This window comes from Copadichromis virginalis, linkage group LG16 (assembly GCF_057382275.1).
Source record: "Copadichromis virginalis isolate Kocher_CV1m ecotype Utaka linkage group LG16, C_Virginalis_male_GT1.1, whole genome shotgun sequence".
NCBI lineage: Eukaryota > Metazoa > Chordata > Actinopteri > Cichliformes > Cichlidae > Copadichromis > Copadichromis virginalis.
Window position 1 is genome coordinate 22229671 of NC_140633.1, and position 27004 is coordinate 22256674.

General features: G+C 40.0%; 1 protein-coding gene across 1 annotated transcript; it reads right to left on the minus strand.

Annotated features, from left to right (window-relative positions):
• Positions 1-6478: 6478 nt before the first annotated feature.
• On the minus strand, positions 6479-25398 carry morc3a (MORC family CW-type zinc finger 3a). The gene is made up of 18 exons (XM_085433822.1): positions 25296-25398; positions 19239-19311; positions 18674-18806; positions 17409-17635; positions 16195-16351; positions 15393-15540; positions 13316-13450; positions 13103-13222; positions 12906-13003; positions 12686-12793; positions 12467-12595; positions 11929-12003; positions 11785-11824; positions 10485-10596; positions 10308-10404; positions 9130-10222; positions 8112-8302; positions 6479-8005 (listed from the first exon to the last, which is right to left on the minus strand). The coding sequence occupies exons 1-18, from the start codon at positions 25332-25334 to the stop codon at positions 7855-7857; spliced, it is 3126 nt and encodes a 1041-aa protein (XP_085289948.1). The 5' UTR covers positions 25335-25398; the 3' UTR covers positions 6479-7854.
• Between the last annotated feature and the right edge of the window lie 1606 nt (positions 25399-27004).

A 27004-nucleotide genomic window follows, 5' to 3' on the forward strand; every position in this document is an offset into this window, starting at 1 on the left:
TGTGCAACCAGTGTCCACTATTGAATCAAGTAAATCCAACATGTTTTTTCAGTGCAAAAAGGAGTTACAGTACCTGTATTCCTACACAATATTGTCCCGGGAGCGAGAAAAACTTTCTGGTGAAGTTTTGGTTGATTTTTGGGTTTTGCTTGACACTAGCTTTATTTTATCAGTGAGGTTTGGATTGTTTTCTTTCTCTAAGAGAGAGGAAGATGGTTTTATGCTTGGACATGTTTGCAATGGGCCCCAGTATTTGTTATTATATGAGTATTTTATTGGTTACGTTTGTCTTTGCTTTTGTTACAGTGCACTGAAATAAGAACATCTGAGAGGTGTGATCCACCGGTGGTGATATTTTGGTATTTTGTGAGTTCCTGATTTAACAAATCAGCTCTTTAATCCAGGCCTGAGAGATTGAACTTTAAAGCGCTATAAAATATTCTTACTGGAAACAGTCGCAACGTATTTTTCTCCATGATTGTAATGGGCTCTGGAGAAATTCACTTATATGGGACATTGATCACATGAGAAGTCCTGAGCCTAAAAGGATTGCAGCGAGTCAATCCAGTCCAAAAAACAAGGAACTGTTTTCCTTTAAAATGATGACGTCATCTTGCTGGTGATGGAGGCTCGAATAGGTTGCGCGTGAGACTCCATTATCAGCAATACCTGGTATGAATGTGTGTGGATGTATGCATGTGACTGGCCTGTGATGGACTGACGACTAAAAGTTTTAACTGACTTGATACTGAGAAAAAAACGGTACTGACTTTAGGATTAGTAAATGTCCACAAACAATTCACCCAGCCTGTAAAAGAAGGGTGGATGTTTTGTCTTGCTTTGTTTTGTTTTTACAGGAACAGAAGGATGACAGAGACTAAAGGAGGAGGCTGTAGCTTCACATGAGTGTGAACTGCAGACTTAACCCTTTGGTTGCTAATTTTGAGTTACTGATGTTTGCATTAAGAAAAGTGTGTTTTAGTAGCTGTGTTTCGATTAATGTATCACAGTATATTGTTGGGAAGGTTAAATGCTAAAGTGAAGAAAAGCTTTGATTTCACTCATGACTGAACATGTTATTATTAACCATAGCGGGCCACTGTAAAAAGTCAATTAACTGTTATAGAGGGGGGGGAAAAAAGCCAAAAAACTCTATTAATATCTATGGATAACAGGGAAATGGTAGGCTTGTCACATTCAAAATGGAGATATGTAATAATAAACACTGGTCCCCGTTTTTTAGGTGCTTTCTTGAAATAGTCAGCAATTTAAAAGTAGGATAGAACCGACAGGGGCGTGTGATAGGAGGTGGTGCTGCACAAGAACAAGAGCAAAATAAAGAAAAATTATTGTGTTTAGCTTTGATAAATTCAAATTAAAATGTACCATTACACTCAGAGGATCAATATGAAATCAAATATATGCTAATTTTGTATGAAGTACATGACTGATAACTGTTCTGTCCTGAGCTTTTGTTTTTACAGCACCCACTTGACCACACCAACAGTTTCTCGCCACCAAAAGGGAATACTTGCAAAGAATAGGGAGGAATATCATCAACACTGGGAAAGGTAAGCCCCGAAGGGGTGATGACACCATAAATTTCACTTTCATTTTTCAAACATGAAAAATTCTTCAAACATTTAGAGACAGAGTGGATAAACATAATGTCGCAAACCACATAAGGATGGAGAGTTGGAATCGATAAGATGGTGAAATAACACGCAGTAAAATGTTGATCATGTTGATTATGTTTATTCCAGTGTGCAGAGCAAGGTTATTATCATTAACGAAAACTAACGAAATAACGAAAACTAGAAGTGAAAAAACATTTTCGTTAACGAAAAAAAAAAAAAAAAAAAAGGAAAACTAACTAAAACTGTAATGAGTGTTCACAAAACTAACTAAAATTAACTGAATTTATAGCAAAATGTGTTTAGTTTTCATTGATGTGTGCGTGTCCTACAATAGTCAAGGGTGAAAATGAAGTTTAGTTTCCAGATTTTTTCTTGCCGTCTCATTATGCCAGCAGGTGGCAGCACGTTAGTCGAGTCGTCTGTGTTGCTGCTCCGTCCACGCGCAGAATCATGTCAGGAAAAGTCGGGAGAAAGCGCCAGAGTCCAATTTGGGATTACTTTGAATATGACTGTGTTTTGGATAAAGCAAGTGTCTTGTAGTGGAAAGAGACAAATTATGAGGGACATTTATAAAGGGAAAAAATCCCACAAACCTTAAAGTGCACTTGAAAAGGTCACACAAGAAGGCTAACCCAGCTTACCTTGAAAAGGTAAGGGAGCACACTCAACCCTCATCCCCAGAAACAGAAGCTAACTCCATGCAAGGCAGCGTGATGCATCCCGAGACAACAGGACGGGGACATCTACATAACTGTGTGAGTCAATTGCCTTCAAAAAGTTTATCAATTGACTTGAACCAAAATTACGAAAACCTGGTGCTGCAAGAGTTAATAGTCTCAATACCCAAGGATAAGCAGAAGAGCATGACTGATGATGAAACTGAGATTTTGTTACACTTAATTTTTGCAAACACAACTAAAAATATAACTGAAACTAATCGGAACTAAACTGAAACTAAGGATTTTCAACAAAAAAAAAATAGAAACTAAACTAAACTAGCCAACAATTGATAAAAACTAATTAAAACTGATATAAATTCGAAAATCTGAAGTCGAAACTAAATAAAAATAAAAACTAATGAAAATTGCAAAACTGTTAAAAGCCTGTTCCAGACTAAGATGGCGTTGGACATCTTCAGGGCGGAAAAGGGTTGGTGTGACCAAGGTGTGGTTTGGCTTGTTGTGTGTATATTTCAAGATGATATGGCTCTGGATGGACCAGTTACCAGGGCATGGAAGGAGGACGGACTCATTAAATAAGGAGAAGGAATTTTCTGGGATTGGAGATCCTCTGGGTGAGTGGTTGACTAAAAGCATGCATAAAATAAAAGCTATTTTTCATTATTGATTGGTAATAGATTGATAATTGGCCACATTTACAGCTGTATTGACTTGTTGTGGACTTCATGTTTAAGCACTCTAATTAACAGATTGGAAATAGTGACATTAAAGGACAAGTATGCAGCGCCACTCTGTCAGATGCCAGTGACGGTGGGGCTCAGTGATGAATCAGGTGAGCTGGATTCATGGCTGAATCAAAACAAAGCTTCCCCTGCTGTGGTCAGTAAGGGAAAAACAGGGGGAAATATAATTTAAAAGAGGCATTTATAAACGTTTATGTGTGAAGTTTATTAACGGGATAAAAGGGGGTGTTTTACTATTATTTCAGCATCAGCATTATCGTTACATCAGAATCATATAACAAGCATTGCGTTAAACATTGCTTGAAGCTATTGACATTACATTAACATTTGTATTACAGTGATTGTTATAACCTCAGGTTAATCTTCTATTTACAGGTGTCAGGATAATCATATGATCTTTCATTGCAGGTGTAACCATGATCATCTTTATACATATTGCAGTTTGTTGCTCATTATAGAGTTGTGCTCAAGTTAATAAGGGTTAAAAGCTACAGTCAGCGCGATGTTTGGCTGATCTATGGACTGGAGTGACTTCGAGCATAGAAGGCCGCACGCGCTTACATAACACCGATGTCATGCTTTTCTTTGTGATCTTTTATTCAGTTATATCTTTTGCTAAGTTTTAAGTAGTGGCAGTTGATTAAACAACATTCATTTAATTTTACATACCTGATTCAGAGCATTACACACAGATCAACTTAACAATCTGCAAAACCTTGTAGCTGCAATGTTGTGTCTCCATAAGGGACAGTTGGCTCCAGGAGATAAGTGGGAGTCAGTGCCTGTCCTCGAGAAGGAGAGAATGTTCCTTTGCTGTGTCAACAAGTTCATATTCCAGTGAAGTTCATATTAATACAGGTTTTGTTTCATGGCAATTCTGCGGACGCAGGCTCTGGGCGGAGCCAGGAGTTGAACAGATCTAACATGACAATTAAATTGACTTCATTCCCTGGCACCGGATGACAGGACTGGAGCAACGACACTGGATAGGAGAAGGTCTCATGCTTTCTAAGATATGAGGTCACTAACCTTTTTTTTAAATTTTCTAGCTCCGTTGATTTGACACATGGGAATGTGTCAAACAAGGGGGGAAGTTGAGTTTTAACATCAAACAAGGGTTATATGAACATTTTTATGACTTCATTTGTGTTTTAATAACTTAGGTATAGTAAAGCTTAAGCTAATAGTGACCCAAAAGGTTTCCGGACTTTTTTAGAGAATCAGTGAGAAGCATAAATCATTATTTCCATGTTTAAGCGTTAATCATTGGAATGAACTGAATAGCGTTTAGAAGATAAAATGCCTGTGTTCATGAGAAGCTGAGTACCACACTGGAGAGGAAACCGTGGGACGGTAGGCAGAAGGAAACACATGATTTTTGTGAAAACGGGGGGCAGATGTTAGAATTAAAAATGGCTAATTTGTTTTTGATGTCTTTTGTTAAAATGAGTGGTTTTAATAATTTTCAGACACACCTTGCAAATGTGCTTATACGGTAATGAGTTGGCACTCGGTCTTTTGAAGGTCATAAGCTTCGTTCGGCGTGATGGTCCGGACTGATAAAGTGTAGGAAATGCCTTGAGTGCAGAGGGCTAAATGCAAACACGCTTACACACACATAGGATATGATTGGAATGAGTCCCTGGGACATTCTGAATATTCTAAACCAGGGGTGCCCAATCCCGGTCCTCGAGAGCTACCGTCCTGCAGCTTTTAGATGCATCCTTGTTCCCACACACCCGAATCAATTGAATGGCTTGTTATCAGGCCTTTGCCAAACACGATGGCATGCTGAAGAGGTAATCAAACCATTTGATTCAGCTGTGTTGGAGTAGGGATGCATCTAAAAGCTGCAGGATAGTAGCTCTCGAGGACTGGGATTGGGCAGCCCTGTTCTAAACCAATTCTGAATCGCCAGAAGATCAGTAGATAACAGCATTAGATTATTAGAGCTAGGAAGTGAGGTGTTTTGGTTTTCTGTCTCTTACAGAGGAAGGAACAGACACCAGACGAGGTCACAGATATACGAGGATCCCTCGCAGCAGAGACAGACACGGTGACTGCCGAGACACCAACTGGGTTCAAGTGTCATGGCATTTTGGGCTCCGATTAGTCACCTCAAAGGATGGATCCCATAAACACAGCAATAACCATGAAGGGGTTGGCGGAAATCCAGGAACACCAGACCAGCGAGGTTCAAGAGGCTCTTGGTCAAAAGGGGGACACGTTCCTGTTCCTTTTTCTGGGGGATACACAGGACACACAGGACCCGAGGATACACAGATCGTTGTTTGAAATCGGGGCAGAATAATCCCCTGATCTGTGCAACGACTGAAGGGTTGTCTAACCCCTGAGGTTGAAGAAAGAAGAGCAGAGGATCACCCAACTGGAAGACACTGGTAGCTGCAGCAATAAAATAAAGGCTAAAAGCTCCTCAGACAGAGGTTCTAGTCTGAGTACGTCTGAAGGGTATAAGGTAGCACCAAAATAAAGCTGTGGGAGAACTGGGGAGTGTCATCTGTACCTGCTACTGTTGTAATAATAGTTTTTCTTGCATCTGAACTGCGCAAACACAGAGGTCATCTCACATATGGTTCGCCCAACAGGGGGACAAAGGACCTCAGGAGTGAGAAGAAATGAACCCGGTCACACTGGATTACAGGGTGTAGGTGAGCTCTTTATTCTAAAGAGCTCAACAGGGGGAGTGTGGGATTATAATATTATTTTATGCCATGTTAGACCCCTAATTAAAGATTGTGAATTATGTAGTTTTAGTTTGCATTATTCTCCAGAATTAGAAGAAGCTGATAACTATTGCATTTGTTAAATTGATTCGCATTACATTAGACTGCTGATTTATTGTGAATGAATGATATTGTTTTATGATGCATTATACTGCTGAGTTATAAGAAATACTGTTCGCAGAAAGTCATCGCCTTATTTGTCTGATTAGAAGAGAACAGAACATACTGGAGTTTTCTGCCCCATCTCAGCAGGAGCAGATAAACAGGGAGCCAAGGTCGTAGCTTAGGCACTGTGTGAGAGAAAGAATGTGAATGTTTAGGCTTTTATGAATAGGTGGAGGCACCAGAGGCTATAAGAGTTTGAGCAATGCTCCACCATTTTGAGATCTGATGCTGTCTGCGTACGGTGTCCATCTCCCACGCGTGTGATCATTAAAATCATCGTTTGACTCAACCCGACCGGACCAGTGTTGTTATTTTGGTTTTTCCTCTTGTATCCATCCCCAATATTTGAATCCGTAACAGTGGCTTAATAAAAATTAATTTGTAAATAGTGAGATACAAGTACTAGAAAAACAGACAATGTTCAAAGAAAAAAGGGCAGTAATGATATCAGATTTTCACATCATTAATTATCATAGTAAAAATCACGATGATAATGTCAAAAACAGCAATTAGACCATTATTTAAAATTATTTATTAAAAAATAGGTAGAACAAACTTTTATTACTGTGGTTGTCATTGACAGAATATTTAATTTTTAAATATCAGAGTTAGCAGCAGTGCACTGCAACTGTGAAACATTTAAGTCAAGTTAACTTAAAGAAAATAAAACCGCTAACAGTTTTGCAATGAGGATTTTAGTTAAATCCCGAGGATTAAAGTTGAAAATCGAGGACATTTTAGAAAAAAACCCCATTGTTTCCAAGCCTGTGATATGCAGGTTAAAGTACAACATGTAAAACCGTGTGGTTGATGCTTTTCTTTTTTTCTGTAAAATGTCGTGGAAAATGGAAATGCGACTCCCACGCTGGTTATTTCATCACCTGAGAGTCGCTTCAAAAAATATTTTGAAATACAAAACAGATGTTTTTAAAACAAAATGATCCAGTTTAATTCATCAGTATATTCAGACCTGGAAGTTCATGCTGCGGCCACTGGTCAGACTGAGCTCTTTACCAAAGTGAAACTTGAATTATTGCCCAAAAGTGAAATGTAAAACCAGGGTGCCTAAAGTTAATGCCTTAATTGCCACCTACGCTGCCAAAACATTTGAGTTTGAAACAATCAACCAAAACTGAAGACCTTGCTCCTTGTGCCCCACATCACACACCTCATTATTATAATGAAACCGCTTGCAGCGATGACAAACTTCTGTGGCAGACTTGTGTTGTGATTTTGAGAAGACTACCAAAGTCTTATAGAGCTTATGACATAAGGACCTGATGCCTTTGCAGGTTGTTTTGACAAACTCATTTTTATTTTGCTCCTACACAGCCACACACACACATATATACACCTGTATGGCTGTGCGCTTTCCTCTCCTCTCCAAACCTCCCACCCCTCTTTTGGGACCGGACAGTTACTTAAATAGGGAAGTCATGGTTACCGTAATGGACCTGAGCTGTGCCGGCCACCCCTCCCCTGCAGCTAAGCCACAAACCACACCTTGCCGCAGAGCAGTAATCAACAAATATAAATAGGCAATATAAAAATATATTTGGTAAGACATGATAATACAAAATGTGCAACCTATTATTTAAAACAAAAACAAGAGAAAAATCAAACACAAAAGTATTAATAGCTGGCAAGACTACTGACAAACTGCTACTTCCTTGATTTTCTTGAGAAACTTGGGAGCAATTAATATCTACAGCTGTTCGTTTCTGTTTCATAAAAACCCTAAAAAGCTAGTTAAAGTAACCTAAAAATAAAAATCCGTAAGCATCTGTAACATACCTTAAATTAAGTTAATATCCCACTCACGGGTCTCCTTATGAAACATTTACAGGCGGAGCGCTAGTTAAATCCAGGATGTGACGACTTTTGTTTAATCATTTGTTGTGTCAGAATTGTTATTAGTGAGAAACTGGTCTAGGATCTCATCAATTACATTACACTCGAAATTCACTTGTGCCAGGTCCAGCGCAGGCACGTGGGAGAGAAGAAGGCGCCCGACGTTCTGCCGAAGCTCTACCAAACTAAGGGGAAACAGAAAGGAGAAAAACAGTGAGGCTGCTTTCATAAATTGCTTTATCAAAGAGGGCTACATCAAAACCACGAGGAGTGATCTCCCAGCAGTCCAACCTTCTGGATGCATCTGAGTTTGAATGTGTGCCAGAAACAGCTGCCCCTCCTTCCTCCTCTGGATGTGTCTGAATTGAAGATTCACTGGTTGTTGGAAGACTTTGTGCTTTTTCCCTTTGGTGCTCTAAGCTTAACTGGAGCTCTTCACACTGGGCTGCCAGGTTTGCCTTGTGCTCCTCCACAAGGTCCAGCTGGTGGTGCAGAGGGAGAGGGTAGGTACGAAGGTCAATATCAATCAAACGAAAGGAGAAATATATTTAAAAAGTGCATAACAGTGGGCAATTTGGGATATTTTCCCTTATACAGTTGGATTGACAAGTAGATGTAAGGTATACCTCATAGCATGTGCTTTTATCAGAACACCAATTAAGGCACATGACAACATCGGCCAGCTGCTGCCAGATGTTAAATAAATAAATAGATAAATAAATATAAGGATTAACAAGAAGCACTCAGTAAGTGCAAACCTCCCCCAGGGCAGCGCTGAGGAGTATTTACTTTTACATACTGTTCCCTAAACAGTATGTTGCCAATACAAACATTAGCAGTAAGAATCATAGTTGTAACAGCTCTGTATACCATCATTTAGAATTAGAATTAAACTTTATTGTCATTGCACATGCACAGGTACAGGGCAACGAAATGCAGTTTGCATCCATCCAGAAGTGCTTTAGTGATATAGATATATTACAATATATATTAGCAATAGTATAGATATGTAAGTATATTACAGAAATGGGTCTATTATGGTATGTTATAATGACCTTCAGATCAATCTATTTGACCTCTATACAGGTCAAATTTGACATGACCATTTCCAACTTTGTGTTTACAGACGGAGTGACATGCACGTTCCTACGTCAGCGCTACCAGAAGCATAAGCTAGGCAGAGGCAAAAAGCTTGTTTAGTTCAGTGCGTTTAAGACTCAAATTATTTCAACTGAATGTGAGAAAAGCTTTTTGTCATCACTTTTACTATTTTCTTTAAACAAAGACAGCCCTACACAGTGTCACTGACCCGTGAGCGCAGCTCTTCTGTCTCCTTCGTTCTTTGATCCAGTTTCCGGACTAGAGCGTCAACTTGCAGTGCGATCTCATCATCGTTTTCCACATTTTTGTCAGCACTCAGATTGGCCTTGGTATCAGATGCTGCTATTAAAGCCTCCTTCTCTTTAATCAGTTCACTGACTTTCTGTTTGGCCTTCTCGAACAGACTTTTGTAGTCCGTCTGCCATCCTGTTTCTTCTGTCTGGCTGGCTTGGTGACAACACTCCTTCTTTACGCTGACCGGTGCCATCTCCTTCAGTTTTTTCTCCAGGTCTTTCACTTGTGAGGTAAGTTTCTGGACCTGTTCTTTTAAAGAGTCTCTCTCCTGAGCGGTCTCCTGCATGAGCTCAAGCAGCTGGTCTTGTTGTTGCTGTACCTCAGAGATATTGGGGTAGGTAAGTGGACTATATTCGTTGTCACCGATATTTGAACAGGAAGGTCTAGGACTTCCTTCCCTTTCTAGATCATGGTTCACACCATTCTGCAAGGTCTTCTGTCCCTGATGTTCACTCTGACTGTCTCCACTGCTCTCCTGCTTAAATTTTCTTTGCTGAACGTTGCAGTTATCCATATTTGAGGTCTGTTCTTTACCACCCTTATTAATATCATCTTGCTTTTGGTCCTCGCCTTCTTGCTTCACAATAGGTGCTTCTGTCTGGGTAGTGGCGCTTGACAGCTGTGGAAGGGGCGCTGGGGAGGAACTGGTTTCCACAGCTGCAGACCCTGCAGAGCTTGCTCCTGCAGCATTCGTGTCTGAGGGGACATCCACAGCAGCATCATCGCTACACTCCAACAGCATGCTGACATTATTGTCACTTTGCTCTTCCTCTTTCTTCACTTTATTTAAATCGTAGAGGTTCTGTTTTGGCTTGGGGGTGCTAGCAGTCTCCAAGATGACAATTTCATCGTCGGTATCATCAGTATTACTATCGACATTCACAGAAGGAGAGCTCAGTGGGGTCACATCTACTGATGGGGCTGTTTCCGAGGTGCTCCTGTGGAAGCCATTTATCCGAGATCTTTTTGGTGTGTTCTGTGGAGTAACAGGCAGTTTCCTTTTTACTCTGCAGAGCACAAAAAACAGAGTTAACGCCCAATGTTACTGTCCCAAAACACATATTTAAGCTGCCAAACAAAACAAAACCATACCTCAGGGTTGACAATGCGCCTGCTGACAATGCGCCTGCTGACAATGAGCATACACTAGTAATAACTGGAAAACCATCATTACGAGAAGGGCTGTAGGCTAAAGAGAAAGAATACAAATACATTTTAATTTCTCAAAGTGTTTTTCCCCACTCACACTCAAAGAGAAAAATTTCTCACCAGCTGAAGAAATGGTGGAAGACGTCAGCGGTGAGGATTCAGGCCTTGTAGCGCCCTCTTGTAATGAACAGCTCCTCAAAGTAGTGGGAGTGGAAGGGGATTGGTGGACAATCTGTCAATAAAAAAAAGACTGAACATTAATCATCATATTAGACTAAACTGAATCTAAATTTAGCACAAAAAGTAAAGAATCTTGTATTTGGCTGATTATTTTTTTGTTGTAACAATTTTTCTTGGCAATAAATCTTACACCGTTCCCTTAAATGGTACCATTTAAGCCCAAGTTGATCCCACAACTGTTCAGTCGGTTTGAGGTCAGGAATGGTTCGGTGCGAGACTGCGGAGATATGGGATTGCTACTGGTTTTATCTCGTCATCTCTCTGCACTGATGAGCCATTTTTTCCAGTGAGGGAGATGCCGCCTCATACTAACCACACTGCCTCCACCTCCAAAAGTTCTTACCCAATCAGTGCTGCAATCAACATATCGTTCTCTGCATCTTCTCCACACTTTCACATGTTCAAGTTCCAGTGCACATGGGCACAAAAAGGCCTGATGGTGAACCACAGTCTTCTTGGCAGGCTTGTTGGCAGCCCAGTGAGACTGGAGATTGGCTATGTGCACTCTGCCTGGGTAGAAAGCTGTCGGCCATATCAGCTTGCAAACCGTGACTTTAAATCTGTAGAAGCCTGTCTAGAGTTCCTGAGGAAAAGTGGAGTTCTTGTGGTGTTATCTTCTTGGGATGCCTACTTCGTGGCTTACCTGTGAAATCCCCCATTATATGGAAACCGGCCCTCAATTTGGAAGAGGTGCTAGGTTTAGTTTTTTGCAGAACACCAGCTTGAAGCTGCCCTATAACACTGGCCTAGATAATAATAATAATAATAATAATAATAATAACAACAATAATATGATACTACTACTACTACTAATAATAATAGTAATAATGATAGACCAAACAAATATATAATTAGAGTTTGTGCTAAGTTTAGATTTGTTTAGTCTAATATGATGATTCTATCAATAGCACATTGCTGCTGGCCTCCAAAGTGATAAATGGGAAACACTGTTTGATGCAGCCGCCGTTCCAGGTCTCCCTGCCGCTCTCCGAGAGCCTCATTTTGTTTGGCAAGTTTAGACAGAGGCAACTGTTCTTCATGGGTTCAATACTCCACAAATGCGCACAGGATCACAAATAATTAAAATGACAAAATCCCTCAAAGTCATAGTAAGGCACTGCAGGTGCCCTTGCAGCAGAAAAAAAAGAAAAACGATTTACAGAAAATGACGCATCCTTACCATCTGTCTTTCCTTCTCCTGTTTCTTTTCCTCTCTCTCCCTGTAACAAATAAATCACACAGGTCACCTCTTTTATGATCAGTTAAGATTTTCGTTTAGATTTCTGTATAAATATTAATTTAAACTTCTGTCACTGTGACTCACTGCTGTTTGTAGGTCTTGCGATACGAAGGCTGATCATCATCAGAGTCTTCTTTTTCCTCGGCTACCTGGCAGCTCCTGTAAGTGCAATTGAGAACTGAAGTGAAAAGACTGGTAACCAGTGCTAGTCCCCCTCCCATAAGTAGATAAAGATTTTCTTTCCTGATTCATCTGTGTGTGTTTGTCCATTCAGAAAAACCAGTGTCACCATATAAGGAGGTAGTGACATAACCATGTAATAATTACCAGCAAATTTAGGTTCCTCAAACACTGGAATAAAATGGGGGTCGACTTTTTATTTGCCCTTTGCCATGGTATTTGCCGTGGCCATACTGGTATCAAAGCACCATTGATGAAGGCTTTATTTCTACTATTCACTTATATGTTTAACTCTGAGTAAACACACTCAGAGTTGATGGAAATAACTCTGATCAGGCCTTGTTGGAATCAAAACCGATGGTTAGTTTTGGTAATGGACTCAGAGATTGTTGAACCTGCTTTCTGGAACAGAATCATGGTAAACTGCCAAAAATCCAATTACCTGAACTGAGGATCAGGGTTCATTTGGCAGAACCATTTCTCTGGCAGCTTGTTGATGTCAATGCCATCAGGAAGTTTACGCCACTGCAGACAGCTATCACACTGCGCCCAGTTTTGATCTGGTCGCTTCCTAAAGACAAACCGGCATGGTTAAACACATATGCAAACACAAATTTGAATGAATGAAAACCTGATGCCAGTCGCTGCGAAGTGTACTAACTTGATATCTTCTGGTAGTATGGTGCTATTTGGATTTTCTTTCGTCTTTCTGTAGCGTATCTCTTTCCAGTACTCCTCCAATTTAATCCCCAAATTATTCATGGTTTTCCTGTGCCAAGAAAGTTTGCATCAGACAGACAGACTGTGCCTCACCCACCCAAACCTCATTATGACCTCAATCGAGCCTTCGAGGTGATAAATGTAATCAGGAATGCTATTACCTGTACTTGTCATTCTCCATAAAACTCTGTTTGTTGTGAGTGGGATCCAAAAAGTTACATTCTATGACCCCAATGACTCCAACACCGTTGTTGTTGGCCTGTAGGAAGCAACATTTTAGCAAATGATAACATCTACATCATTCTACATGTTAAAACACGTGATTAAAGAAAAACTCACTTAAACAGCAGAAACTGACCTTAAGCTGACAGCCGACACGTTCGTAAGCTTTAATGAGCCGGTTCTTGTGATACATCATTATGCCACACTGGTCTTTGCTTTTGGTGTTATACCCAAAAGTAATAGGAATTCTTTGGGTCTAGCATACAATTTAAGGAAAACGCAAAAAAACAGCAGAATAAACATATCACCAAAATTATACAGTTGTAGAAAAGCTGTGTAAAAAGGATACCGGTACTAGGAAAGTAGGCTTATAGTGATCCTTTCTGATCCAGGCCAGGCTCTTGGCGATGAGCTGAGATTTCACCTTTTGACCCCGAACTATGATCTGCATTCGAGGCTTCAGGTACAGAATGCTGGAAAATGCCTACACCCACCCACAGATGTCATTTTACTTATACAATCAGAAGAATCGTGAAAAAGAAAACAGGGTGGAGCTCATAAATTGGGGGAAATCTCTAAAAACCATGATTAAGAGTGACTATTTTACAGACCTCCTTAATGCAATATCTGCCTGTAATTTTTCAGCTTATAAAGTTTTCTCCTTATATATATATATATATATATATATATATATATATATATATTTGAGAGAGAGGGATCCATGCATTCATAGTTTTTTAAAAATCTTTTTATCTTTTATAATCACCTTTAAAGTGTTTGTGCCAATAACATCATGTACAGTAAAACAGGCATGGAGAACAGCACTGACTGGGAGAGGCTTTGAACAGATGACATACTCAGTTCAATTCAACATATAATACTTTAAGAATGCACAAGCATCTACCTATCATCTGTGATATAATTATGTAGAATTATAACGTATTGTTCATAAACAGGCAGCCTAACATTCATGAAACATTATTATATTAAAACACTCAAATTTGTCTCAGTGCCACACAGGCCTCAATGTGAGCTTGAAGCCAATTATAATTTTTAAGTTGTTTAATGTGTAGGTGCTCACAATAAACAGATTTTTAATGAAAGGCCCGGGACTTCGGTAGCATAAAAAAGTGGCTATTCTTTGTGCCCATGAGGATCAGTCACTCTTTTTACCATTATTTAGTAAAAGTTAGGTATCAGACTAACGCTTAAAGCTTTCACTTGAGTGAAGTAACTCACATTACTGCTACTGCTAAGTAATGTTAGCCAATTTTACAGCATATTTCATAAATCACTATGCCATAACTAACTACTGGGGCGATCGTGGCTCAGGAGTTGGCAGTTCGCCTTGTAATCGGAAGGTTGCTGGTTCGAGCCCCGGCTCTGACAGTCTTGTGTCATTGTGTCCTTGGGCAAGACACTTCACCCGTTGCCTACTGGTGGTGGTCAGAGGGCCTGGTGGCACCAGTGTCCGGCAGCCTCGCCTCTGTCAGTGCGCCCCAGGGCGGCTGTGGCTACAATGTAGCTTGCCAGCACCAGTGTGTGAATGACTGAATGTAGTGTGAAGCGCTTTGGGGTCCATAGGAACTAAGTAAAGCGCAGTGCATTTCAGTCATTTCTTCAGCAAGGTTGATAGCTGGCAAAATAATAATAAAAGTTTCCAAAATTAGCATATTTTATTTACACATACTCAAAAATGATTTACTAGGACTCACCTGTCATGTGACTCAGTGTCATTTTCCATCAAACACTTATTTTATTTCTCTATCTGATAAGAAAACTATTCGGTCAGATAGTTATTTGTGGTGAATGAAATACAGTTTCAAGCACGTTTAAGCATCACATCTGAAATTCAAGCGCTTTTCAAACCTTGAAAAGACTATATTCAAGTATTTTCACCTGTACGAACCCTGCCTGAAGCATAACCCATCCTCTCTGAAACATGGTGGAGTTATGTCATGGGCATGTATGGCTGCCAGTGAAAACGAGCCACTACTGTTTACTGGTGAAGTGACTGCTGATAGAAGTACCAGGATGAACTGTGGAAGTATGCAAGGCTATACTCTCTGCTTCAAAAATATATTAATCTGAGCCTGGGGACTCAGATGGGGGACTGTATACAAATGGCTGCAATTCTTTAACAGTTAATGCAAAGCTTTTGTTTAATCCCACAAATCCCTCTGCTGTTTAATTTTACTGTGTAGGTGCACAGAGGTAAACTTACAAAAATTGTGTCACTGTCAAAAAAAAAAGCTGAACCTGTGGATCTAACCAGAAGTTGCCCACTGGACTGAACTGTGATTAGCATCTAAAGCTGTTGCACTCTCATTTTTGGATGCATAATTATGTTGAGGACAAAGAGGCTTTCTCTTTTAGCACCAAGTGCTAATGGTTTATTTCAGGGCATGCGCATTTATGCTGCTTACCCGAAGCGAGTACATGCTCTCAGGGATGTGTGACGTGATCTTGTCTGGACGCTGATTAGTGTCATTCTCTGCACTGTAAACCTCAGATGGAATTCGGATGTCGTACCGATCCTTCTCAAAATCAAACTCTGTTGTTCCAGTAGATGTCCTGACAAAAAAACAAAACAAGACACAGTTTATGTTATTGGTTATTAGTGCAAAAGACAGTTAGAATATAAGTGCAGAGAGGGAGGACTTTGTCATGCAATATTTCTTAGAACTATGTTTACAAAAAGTTAGAACCCTCTGGAAAATGTGAAATAAATTGAAAGGAAGGATTGCAAAAGACTAAATACTGAGTTGGGAAGGCATTTACCTCGCTCTAAAAAGCAGCGTGAATAAGTGGTTAACAGTTTAGGTATAGAGAAAAACCAATTAACTGAGTCATTAGGGCGTGCATGTTTTGAACTACTATTGGTATGAAAATCAGAAGAATTTTCTTTTTGGAAATCATGGATGCATCATCCTTGAGGTAAATGTAATGGTATGGAGTGCATTTCAACAAATGGTGTGCAGTTGACATCCAGTTAATTTGCCCTGTTTGTCGTGCAAAGAAAGCTTCCAGATCTGTAAACTATCATCTTTTTATCAGGCAAACAAGAAAGATGGTGATTTGATTCTTGTAGGAATGATGATAATCTGTTCATTTGTTTTATCTTATTGATCCAGTAATGAGAGGCTTTAACTAGCAGGCTTTAATTGCAACAGCATAGCCTCTGAAATCACATATGACCCTTTATTCCTGTGTGGACCACAGACAGACCTGCGGAGGTTCCAGATGATGATCCGTGTGCCAGTTTTCGACGTGGATCCCGGCAAACTAATTGCATGAATCTCTGAGAGTAGCTCTTCTTGTGTGCTGAAAGGGGAATACTGCAGAATGGCCTGTAGACTGGATTTCTGGTCCTCTCTTACACAGAGTAAAGGAGAAGTTAAGGACGGAAAACAAAGGAAAAAGGGAAGTATGACTTATGACAAAAGATGACAAAAAAATACCCTTCTCAATGACATTTACAGCTACAAACCTAGCACATCTCACATGCTAGGTTTGTAGCTCAGTTCAGATTTTCTCCTACTCCATTCTTCAAATAAATCAAATCCTACTTGATAACATTTAGCCCGACTCCACTCATACAATCATGTGAAGAAGAAGGTTTGTTCATGATGAGGTGCTGCTAATCAAATGAATTTGATTAAATGATGATTGACATGTTTGAACACTTCTAAAAAAGCAGAAGATTTGGCCCGTTTGAAGATTTCAGGTAACTTCACACAGTATCAGAACTATACAGAAAACAATTACTTTGTGTTATTGCTGCTAAAGATGTTTCTGCAACACATTTCTCCCTCTGAAAACGCTACGTCCAGAACAGAATCAACCTTTTGGGATCTACTTACCTGGATGACTGAGCGTGCATCAAGACACGTGTTTCTACAAGCTACTGAATTATGCATAAAGTGCTGGTGCACGGTGCCAGGCATCACAGTTCTGATTATTTCTCCTGAATTCTTTTCTATCAGACACTACCGGACCTCTGCTTTAATAGTCTGACTCTTGGGAACAATTCACAGTGCACAACCCTTTAAACATGGAGATAAAAACTCCAACAACAATAGTCCTGGTCAAGTCTTTGCTTTTCTACAGACCTCACTTGTAAACCAGTAGAACAGGACAACCACAGATCTAAATAAAATAAATACAACAGCAAGACTGGAAGCACTTCAGAGGTGTAAGAAAAGATGAAATCAGAGTTATAAAATTTTTGTTTTAGCAAAGTTGCAGGACTTTGTTATCACACCTTTTATCTAGTCTCTAATTTTGATTTATTTATGTTTTTTTTTAAAGGAATCTCTTTTTTCTCCCTTTTTTCTCTCTGAGATCTCTGGATTGCTCCTGTTCTTTTTCAGCTGACTTAATTTGATCCTGGAGTAATGAATACATAGTTGATGTATAATATTTCATTAGATAAAGGATATAGTTCTTGGAGTCGCTCTCTTCAAAGGAAACAATAGGTACAATTATTTGATCTGCACCAATCTTTTCCAGGTAAGTCTGGGAGAGCATCCCCACGCATAAGCTCCTCTTCGACTTGGAGAAGACAATAGCATCTTTGCCAAGACGCATGGAGCCAGACTTGAAGCCATTGCCATAGATTCCAATTGGATCTTTACCGTTCAGGGGCATCTTGTCACTGTATCCGAAGCTGAAGGAGAGAAAATGCAAATTTTTTTTTACCAGTTTTGCAAACCATAATTCTCCCTCTGAAGGGAAGCAGTATGCAATCAGTTCCATTTGTCTGACTGTCTGTTAGCAGTCTAGCATCCACAGTTTTCAAGATATCATGTTTAACTTTTGTCTGATGGCAGGTACCAAAAGCATCTCTAGGTGATTTAATTTTTGATTTAATTTAATATGGTCATGATCAAGGTCAAGGTCACACCAAATGTGGAAATCAGTTTAAATGCTATCTTACGCACAATTTATCATGGCTTCAATCTTCACAACAACATACTAGGCCTCGGAAGACATGAGCACCTAGGTTGGCTAAGCATTTGACCTTAACCTTCATTGTTAGCACCAAATTTGTAATGCGCCTTAACATTGGTTGCCAACCAAGAAGAAGAAGAAGCTGTGAGCCAGGAGGGAGGAGGTAGGTGAGTGAGTGAGTGATTCGTTCGCTCTATGATTCAGCACAGGAGGGAGGGGGTGAGTAGCTCAAATGTGCTGTTAGCATGTTAGCAGAGCGAAGCTACTGTGAACCGAGGAGCTATTTTCTTGATGTGAGCTTCTACTCAGGGTTTTTCCTTCCAGTTCAGAGCAGAATTTTTTTTTGTTAAGATACTGGATGTTGTGTTTTTCTCCACAATTTTAATTATAAGCTAGATACATTGCTGCTAACAGCAACAGGGATGAGTCAGTGAGTCAGTTGAGCTTGTGAATCATGATTCATGAGTCAGTAAAGTGATTCTCGAGTATTGAACGATTCGTTCATGATTCGCGCGTCACTACAAGAGACCATATCGAGTAACACATGATATGAAAAGGCATGGTGAGAGCTGTACAATACACTTTTAATTTCTTCAATACGACACCCAATGATGGCACAATGACACCATAAAATTCTGCAAACCACACACTCCATGAATTTATGTTAAAATCTCAAGGTTTTACAAAGATTTCAATCTTCTGAAATCTGACTTTCCACAAGTTTCAAAAAATGACACCGTAGTTGCATCTGTACCTGAGCATCTTATGCATTGTTTTATTGTCCAGCCCATTTCCATTATCCATGAAGCTGAGGCATTCTTCTCCTTTGACCACAGTTTTATCAATCCAGAACTGTTTGGCACTGACGTCTGGGTCGTAGGCATTGTCTGTCAAAAACAGTTTTAGGGAGCATTTAAAATCCAAATATGAACGCCAGAATTACAGTGTAGATGAGCAGCAGGGAGAGACTACTTTTTTTAACAGAGGACCTATTTTTCTGCTACATACAGTGTACATATTAAACAGACTCATAAAGTTAGATTCGTGCAGAAATATAGTGAAGATTATATATATATATATATATATATATATATATATATATATATATATATATATATATATATATCTTCACTATTATATTACATATTATTGTTATTTATTGTATTTTTTTTTAACATGAAACAAGACATACAGTTCAATCAAGTAAATATTTGACTTTGTTATATAATCATCTGTCTGTGTCGTTACAGCTGTTGTTCTCAGAATTGGAAGTGAAATAGAAACCAACCTCGAAATACAATGAGATCACAGTGACTCACCAATCAGTTCAGCTATAGCGCTGAAGGGCCAGGTGTGGCTGGTGGAGTTGCTGTGCAGAAACTTGGGCGAAAGCTACAAGTGAAACAAATTCAATTTCACAAATTAGTTGCATTTTATATCACATCCACCACAACAAAGGGGCTTTACTGACTTTATTTATTTTTACTGCATGGAAAATATGCTCCATGTTTAAAACAAAGGTTTGATGTAATTTTGAAACCAAAACCTGGTCAGTTCAGCGCTGCACTGGTCAATTTAGTGAAAATACATGCAAATCTTTGCAGAAGAGATCAGACTTGTAATAGGGAAGAACAGTAAGGGGAAGGGTTTCCCACATGTAGCAACAGCACAGGAAATCCAGATAAAAATGTTTGTGTAAATTCTTATTAACACAAAAACTGAATCAGCTAATCACATGGCAGTAATTCAGCATGGTCAAAACAACCTGCTGAAGTTCAAACCAAACATCAGAATGAGAAAAAAAGGTGAGTGAAGGATTTGCTCTGTAAGCAAACTGGTGCGGGTGAAGGAAGGGTGGTAGACAGTCTCTGATGTGCTGAGACAGTATCTGCTCCAAAAACTTCATGACTACAGACGTGAGGGCTACAGGTCTGTAGTCATTGAGATCGGAATGATAGTGGAGACCTTCAGATTGGTGGGAATGGTGGCATGAGTCAAGGAGAGGTTGAGCACCCTTCTAAAGAAGGTGTTGAGGTCCTCTGCGAGTTTGAGGCTGCTGTCGGCAGTTGGGGGCTCTGGTCTTTCTAGTTGGTGAGAGATTGGGATGCCGCTCCACACCTGGCTGGGGGTTGTTATCAGTGAGGAAGCCCTCGATCCTCTTCTTATAAGCCTCCTTTGCCTGTTTAATACCCATCCTCTGGTTGGCACTGGCAGGTTGCACAAGGAAATGACCCTCAGCACGAAGGTTAAGTGACGAGTTCTGATCAGAGCCTGGATTTTACTTGTCATCCAAGGTTTTCAGTTAAGTTTTTGTCACTGTCACATTTTCTACACGGCAGTTAATGTAGAAAAGGACAGAGTGATTGAAGGTCTCCAGATCCTGCTGTTTAAAAATGGACCAGTTTGTCAGATTAAAACAGTCCTGTAGCTGGAGGAGAGCATCACCTGGCCATATGTTACTAACCACACAAACTTTGAAGCAGATGGGCTGAAGACCACACTGGGTGGCACTCCCCTCAGCTAAGAACATGCAAACTGAGGCTCCAGTTTGCTCAAATTAACCCAACAGCAGAATGGAAAAATGTTGCTTGTTCTAATGAGTCTCTGCTTGCTGGTGTAATGGTCAGGTCAGAAAACAACATGCCTTGTATCAAAAGTTCAGGGTGGTGGTAACAGTGTAATGGTGTGTGGGAAACTACCAACTGAGAACCGTTTAAACCTTACAACATAACTGAATACTGTTGCTGGCCATGTTCATCCCCTCATGACTACAGTGTACCCATTGTCTGATAGCTGCTTCTGGCAGGATAACGTAACATATCACAAAGCTCAGATCATCTCAAACTGGTTTCTTGAACATGGCAATGAGTTCACTGTGCATCTTTGCATATTGTTTTTAATGTGTTACATTTGTTTACCTTATTGCTTGGTATTGTCATTTTTTTCTCCACCACTGCAGAGCTTCAGCCAAGACTACAGATGACAATGTCTGGTATAACAGATCTATATCGTAACTGTTCAACACTTAGAAAGCTGATATTTATTTGGTCATAAACAGAATCAATTCAAGTAGGTGGAAATTATGCAAAGAAACTGTCTAAGGAGCTTGGAAAGAAAAGCGCCTGGACTTCTTTAAGTTGCTTGAAGACATTTCACCTGTCATCTGAGAAGCTTCTTCAGTTCTAGAGTCAAATGTTGGAGAGCTCCAGATTTAAGCCCTATGGGAGTGTCCCCCCAAGAGGGACACCGGACCCCTTAATGATCTACCTAATCACATGAGCCAAGGCGTGAAAATGGGTTTAACTAAAAATCAGCCCACATCAGCTCATTGTGAAATCTACCCCCACCCTATCATATGGCAGACAGTTGGTTTCATAAACCACTGCCTCTGTTCAAAGATGGTCGCTCACAGTTGACATAGATGGCTTCTTTCACTCCTCTTTCAAACCATCTGTCTTCTCTGTCCAAAATGTGAACATTGGTGTCCTCGAAGGAGTGACCTTTGTCCTTTAGATGCAGAAGGACAGCCGAGTCTTGTCCTGTCTAGGTGGCTCTTCTATGTTGTGCCATGCTTTTATGAAGTGACTGTTCGGTCTGTCCAATGTAGAGGTCTGAGCATTCCCCCCTACACTGTACAGCCTATACTACGTTGTTAAGTTTGTGTTTAGTTCTGTCTTTGGGATGAACCAGTTTCTGTCTGAATGTGTGGACACACACTCTGACTGAAATGACTCTGACCTGGATGACTGAGAACCTTCACAGACATATGCAAAGAAGCTCCGCAGTCAAACAAAGGTGACCTAAACAACTTTAATCCCTTGTTTTGCTTTCACAAGTGTGATAACACGAGGGACACACTTACTACTAGGGCTGCCACGATTAGTCGTCTAGTCACGATTACGTCGACTATCAAAATCGTCGACAACTAATTTAATAGTCGACGCGTCGTTTGAAGCTTTGTAAGATCCCAAAAGACGCAGGAATAAGTAGTAGGATTTAAGAGTGTAATAACGGACTGAAACAGAAGATGGCAGCACTGCATGTACAAGGATGCCAGCTGCCGTTAAACCCTGAAGAAGAAGCTGTGTCCCAGAATTCATAGCGCAGCCCAATTTAGTTTCCAACAATGGCGGCAGCTAGTTAGTAGAGCAGGGCGATATGGCCAAAAATATTTATCACGATATATATTTGAAAATTTGCGATAACGATATAACTGACGATATAATTGATGCGAGACAAAATACAACTCCACAACATTACTAGCGCAAAAAGACAACCTTCCATTTATTTTCACTTAAACAAGAAGCTGGTTTTTATGTACATTAAAGCTTTATAAAAATGTAACAGTGCAAATGCAAATTCCTTGCTGAAAGTTTAACCAAAAGGCATTTCCAGTAGAAATGGGCTGACATATCCTGAGCATAACCATGTATAATATCCACTGAAGTTAAAAAGAGGTGCTTTGCAACATTAAACTGCAGTGTGCAGTACGTATTTTTCGGACCATAAGGTGCACGGGATTATAAGGCACATTAAGCGAAACAAAGCAGTCAGATAAATCAAACTTTATTAAACTCATTCTTCTTGCTTCCTCCACTTCTGTACCATTGATTCATTAATGTTGAATTCTCTGGCAGCTGCTCTATTCCCATGTTGTTGCAGTACATTAATGACTAACCTTGTATTGTGGATGGATTATCTCAGTTGTTCTCCTGACTGAAGTTTGGTTCGTTTACAGCATCCTGCCATGCGATTGCATTTGTCTCTAACTATCAGGAACCTTAACGTTAACTTTTATAAGTGGAAAAGTGTTAGTGTTAGTCCTCCAGCTTCACTGTTTATGTTATGCTAACATAGCTGTGTCGCTAGCGATCACGTAGCACATCATTATATACCACCTAGCCCAACTTCAGTAACCCTACAAACGTCACTGCTGTTTAGTTTCCTGTCTTCATTTATGTTGGAAGTGATAGCAGAGCTGTACGTTTGAATTTTTTCAGAAATCTCTCAGTCAGAACATGCTATATCATGCTTAGGTAACTAGCAAAACTAGCGAGCTAACTTCCGCTAGCTTCCTGCTAACTTCTAACTCCGTTAAATGTAATAAATTTTGTTTTCATGGATGCCTGGAAGTTAAACTTCATAGTTACACCTGGTAAAGCAGCAATGCTGATCGTTTTATTAAAGATGAAAGAATTTAAACAGTTTTTAACTCTCAGTGATGCTGCAGTGTTCGTTTGACCAGAAGCATACAGAGTTTAGGACCCAGATTACTCCCAGATTTAAGAGCATCTTAGTCCGACAAATACGACAATAACAACGGCTGCTTGCATGTTCTGCAAAAAAAAAGTGCTTTGTCGTGTATCTGACGGACAAACACCAAACCAGTTCCACATGACTGAAGTTGCACCATTTTTACAAACCAATTCTGGTTCATCTGTTTCACTCAACAATCGGCCATGTGCGTATGAAAAAAAAGGCACTGCGCATGCGCGTTTTCCTCCCATTCTATCGCGATATTTCATTTTCCTATCGTTGCCTAACATTATACCGGTATTACCATGAACGGTATAATATGGCCCAGCTCTACTAGTTAGTTTTAATATTACTCTTATTATTCTTTCTGGGTCACAAAATAAATGTTTAACATATGTTCAGGCAAGAATGTAACTGTGTAAACCTCAAATATCTGCTCAGTTTATCAAGACATCACATATTTGCAAAAGCGCTCCGACGTTTTCGGAGATGTCTGTTACCCACCAGCTCGATAGCTAGCCAGGGTTCAAGCCTCACTAGAGCCCGTGAGAACACCGGACTCCCGTCAAATCGTTTTCAAACCCACCACCGTCTTTCGCTACTCAGGTTAAACATGATATATAAGTCACTTAGATAACTTAAAAGTGTTATTGTTTGGCTTTTTTCAGTGTTTTATTTGTTCCGGAGTAAATCGGTTTAGCTGAGATTAAAGTTAAAGTTTTCACACAGCTGAATAAATGTCAAGCAGACAACTGATTATCAGAAGTGTGAGATGCTCGAGAATATACTCCGGTGTCCCGTTGTATTTTATATAGCAAGGAGCAGACGGCTGAGTTTAATAAAGTCCACCGAAACAACCTGCAAATTTCATTTAAATTCAATAAACTTTAATATTTTTAGTTAGCACCTTAAACACTTCAAGCTGTAAGCTAATGATATAAAAGCAGATGCGTGCTGGTGCAATAAGCTGTACGTTTTACGTCCAATGGATGCATGATCTGATTAGTCGACTAATCGCAAAAATAATCGGTGACTAGTCGACTATCAAAATAATCGTTTGTGGCAGGCCTACTTACTACAGAGTAATAAACAAACAGGGGAAGACTTTAAGAGGGTGAATAGAGGGAAAATGTCTGTGAAGGTTCTCAGTCATCCAGGTCATCGTAGTCAAAGGAGCTTGCAAAGAAAAGCGTCTGGACTTCTTTAAGTTGCTTGAAGACGTTTCACCTCTCATCCGAGAAGCTTCTTCAGTTCTAAGGTCAAATGGTGGAGAGCCCCAGATATAAACCTAGTGGGAGTAACCCCCCACAGAGGGACAAAAGGACCCCCTGATGATCCTCTAATCGCCTGAGCCAAGGTGTGAAACTGGGTGTGGGTCCCAATCAGCCACAATGAACTCACCCGAAACTCTGGCTGATTGGGACCCACACCCAGTTTCACACCTTGGCTCAGGCGATTAGAGGATCATCAGGGGGTCCTTTTGTCCCTCTGTGGGGGGTTACTCCCACTAGGTTTATATCTGGGGCTCTCCACCATTTGACCTTAGAACTGAAGAAGCTTCTCGGATGAGAGGTGAAACGTCTTCAAGCAACTTAAAGAAGTCCAGACGCTTTTCTTTGCAAGCTCCTTTGAATAGAGGGAAAACATTATACAAGTGCATTAAATCTTATGCAAAAGCCATTTAACCTCCTACCAAATATAGATATAGAGAATACACTGGTCCTGGCTCTGTGTCGACCTGGAACAAGACGAGACAGGCCATTGTAACCAGTATGTTAGTGGGCTGTAAAACCAGCCGTGAGTCAGGAAAACGAAACTTATCCACTAGCCTGAATTCACAGCGCAACCGGACCTAATTTCTGAGTAATCAATACTGCTGTTAACGATGACAGTACTCTTTGGCAGTTGTAAATATAAACTGACTGGTAACTACATGGGAGTCCCACAGACCTCGGTACCAACAGCCAATACAGCTTTGACCACAGCGGGTGTGCTGTATGGACTGAATTAACCTCACTGAACCCAGACGCAGATTCTTACTGTTGTTTCAATTGTTCACACATTTAGTCCACCAATAAATAGGACAAAACTCCCCAAACAAATAAGTAAACTCCTCTCACCGTGCTTAACGGAACACCATGGTCCATCTGCGTCGCCATCTTTCTCTGTAGACCGATTGCTGTGGGCGGGGTTAGGTCCAAGCATCCGGTCGGCCAAAACACTCGAGTTACACAAAAATTAAACAGAGAACTTTTAAGTTAATTAAAATCGCCCTTGCTTATGTTTTATGTTAATATCAATATCCATACCTCATATGTAAGGATTTATTTGTGCATTGCACGCTGTCTGGAACACTTCCGGCTTGACGTTCCAAAATAAAAGCGTGCCGACAGTGACGTACCTTGAAATTAATTTTAGTGTTACGGAATGTGATACACGTGCCAGTGTTGTTGTGCCAGTGCAAGTGATGAAAAGTGCAAGTGAGAAAAAGGGGATTATTCGTATTTAAACTGGGGGATGTGGCCAACAGGGTGGCAGAGATTTTAACAAATATAACATAGTTCTATAAGGATATTTCAATGACGCAAAATATCTGGATTGGTTATAATGTAGGGGCAATAGCACAGAGACATAAATTATATTTAAAAAACAGTTCATTTCTTTATTTTATAAAGGAAATAATTAAATACATGGATTAATCTTTAAGGCTTCAGAGAATAGATGGAAGGTATTTTCTTGGATTTACAAAGTTTTTGAAAAAAAACCCATCTATTTTCTCACAACACCATATCCTGTTTTATCTAAGACATGAAAACATCAGAAACAATTATTTAAAAGATATTCCGATCTATTGAAAGCGGGCATGCCGAGCCCCCGGGGCAGACCCAGGACACGCTGGAGATATATCTCTCGGCTGGCCTGGGAACGCCTTGGTGTTCCCCCGGACAAGCTGGAGGAGGTGGGAGAGGGAGGTCTGGGCTTCTCTGCTTGGACTGCTGCCCCCGCGACCCGGATAAGCGGAAGAAAATTGATGGATGGATGGATGAAAGTGGAAATGAAAATAATTGTCTATTATCATTCTGATTTTTATGTAATCATGCGTAAAAAAATGCTATAACCTAAAAAAAAATAATCACATCAAGAATGTAAAATTATAGATATATAAATTCAACACTAATTAAAACGAAAACACAATTTTGTTATTGTAAGCTAGTCTGTATATTCAAATATGTGTTATGAAACCTCGCGTGTGCTGGATTTGCATGCGTTTCCCACACTCACTGAAACAGGAGCTCAGGTGCCTTTGTAATTTATGACTTCCCCATCCCTTTCTTTGATCTCGTTCTCAGTTAGTTCAGAATAAATGGATTTCAGCTTGTCTTTTTTTAAAAATGTACTTTGTGCATTAGAGGTAGGATCGTAATTTAATCTACTTTTCTAGTCCTACCGATCACTCAAAGTGCTTTCAACAAGTCAACAGCTTTAACTATACATACAGCACTCGATTTCACATTCACTGCTGATACAGAATCACTGACACCTGCCAGAATTTTGACCAGAAACGTCCTTGCTGTGAGATGTTAAATACTTTGATACCATGCCAACCTAATGAAGAGCATCTGTCCGTGTCAAGGAGTGTACAAAAATGCCTGAACAAATGTATGAAATTTTAAAATACTTCCTTTTTTCTGTAATGTGGTCACTTCACTTGATTTGTGGCTGCATGGGATTTGTTCATGGCTAACCCAAGCAGAAGTTCTAAACTCAAATAGTTATTCTTCACATTATTTTCTTCATCAGTATGTCTTTGGACTTGATAGTTCAAAGA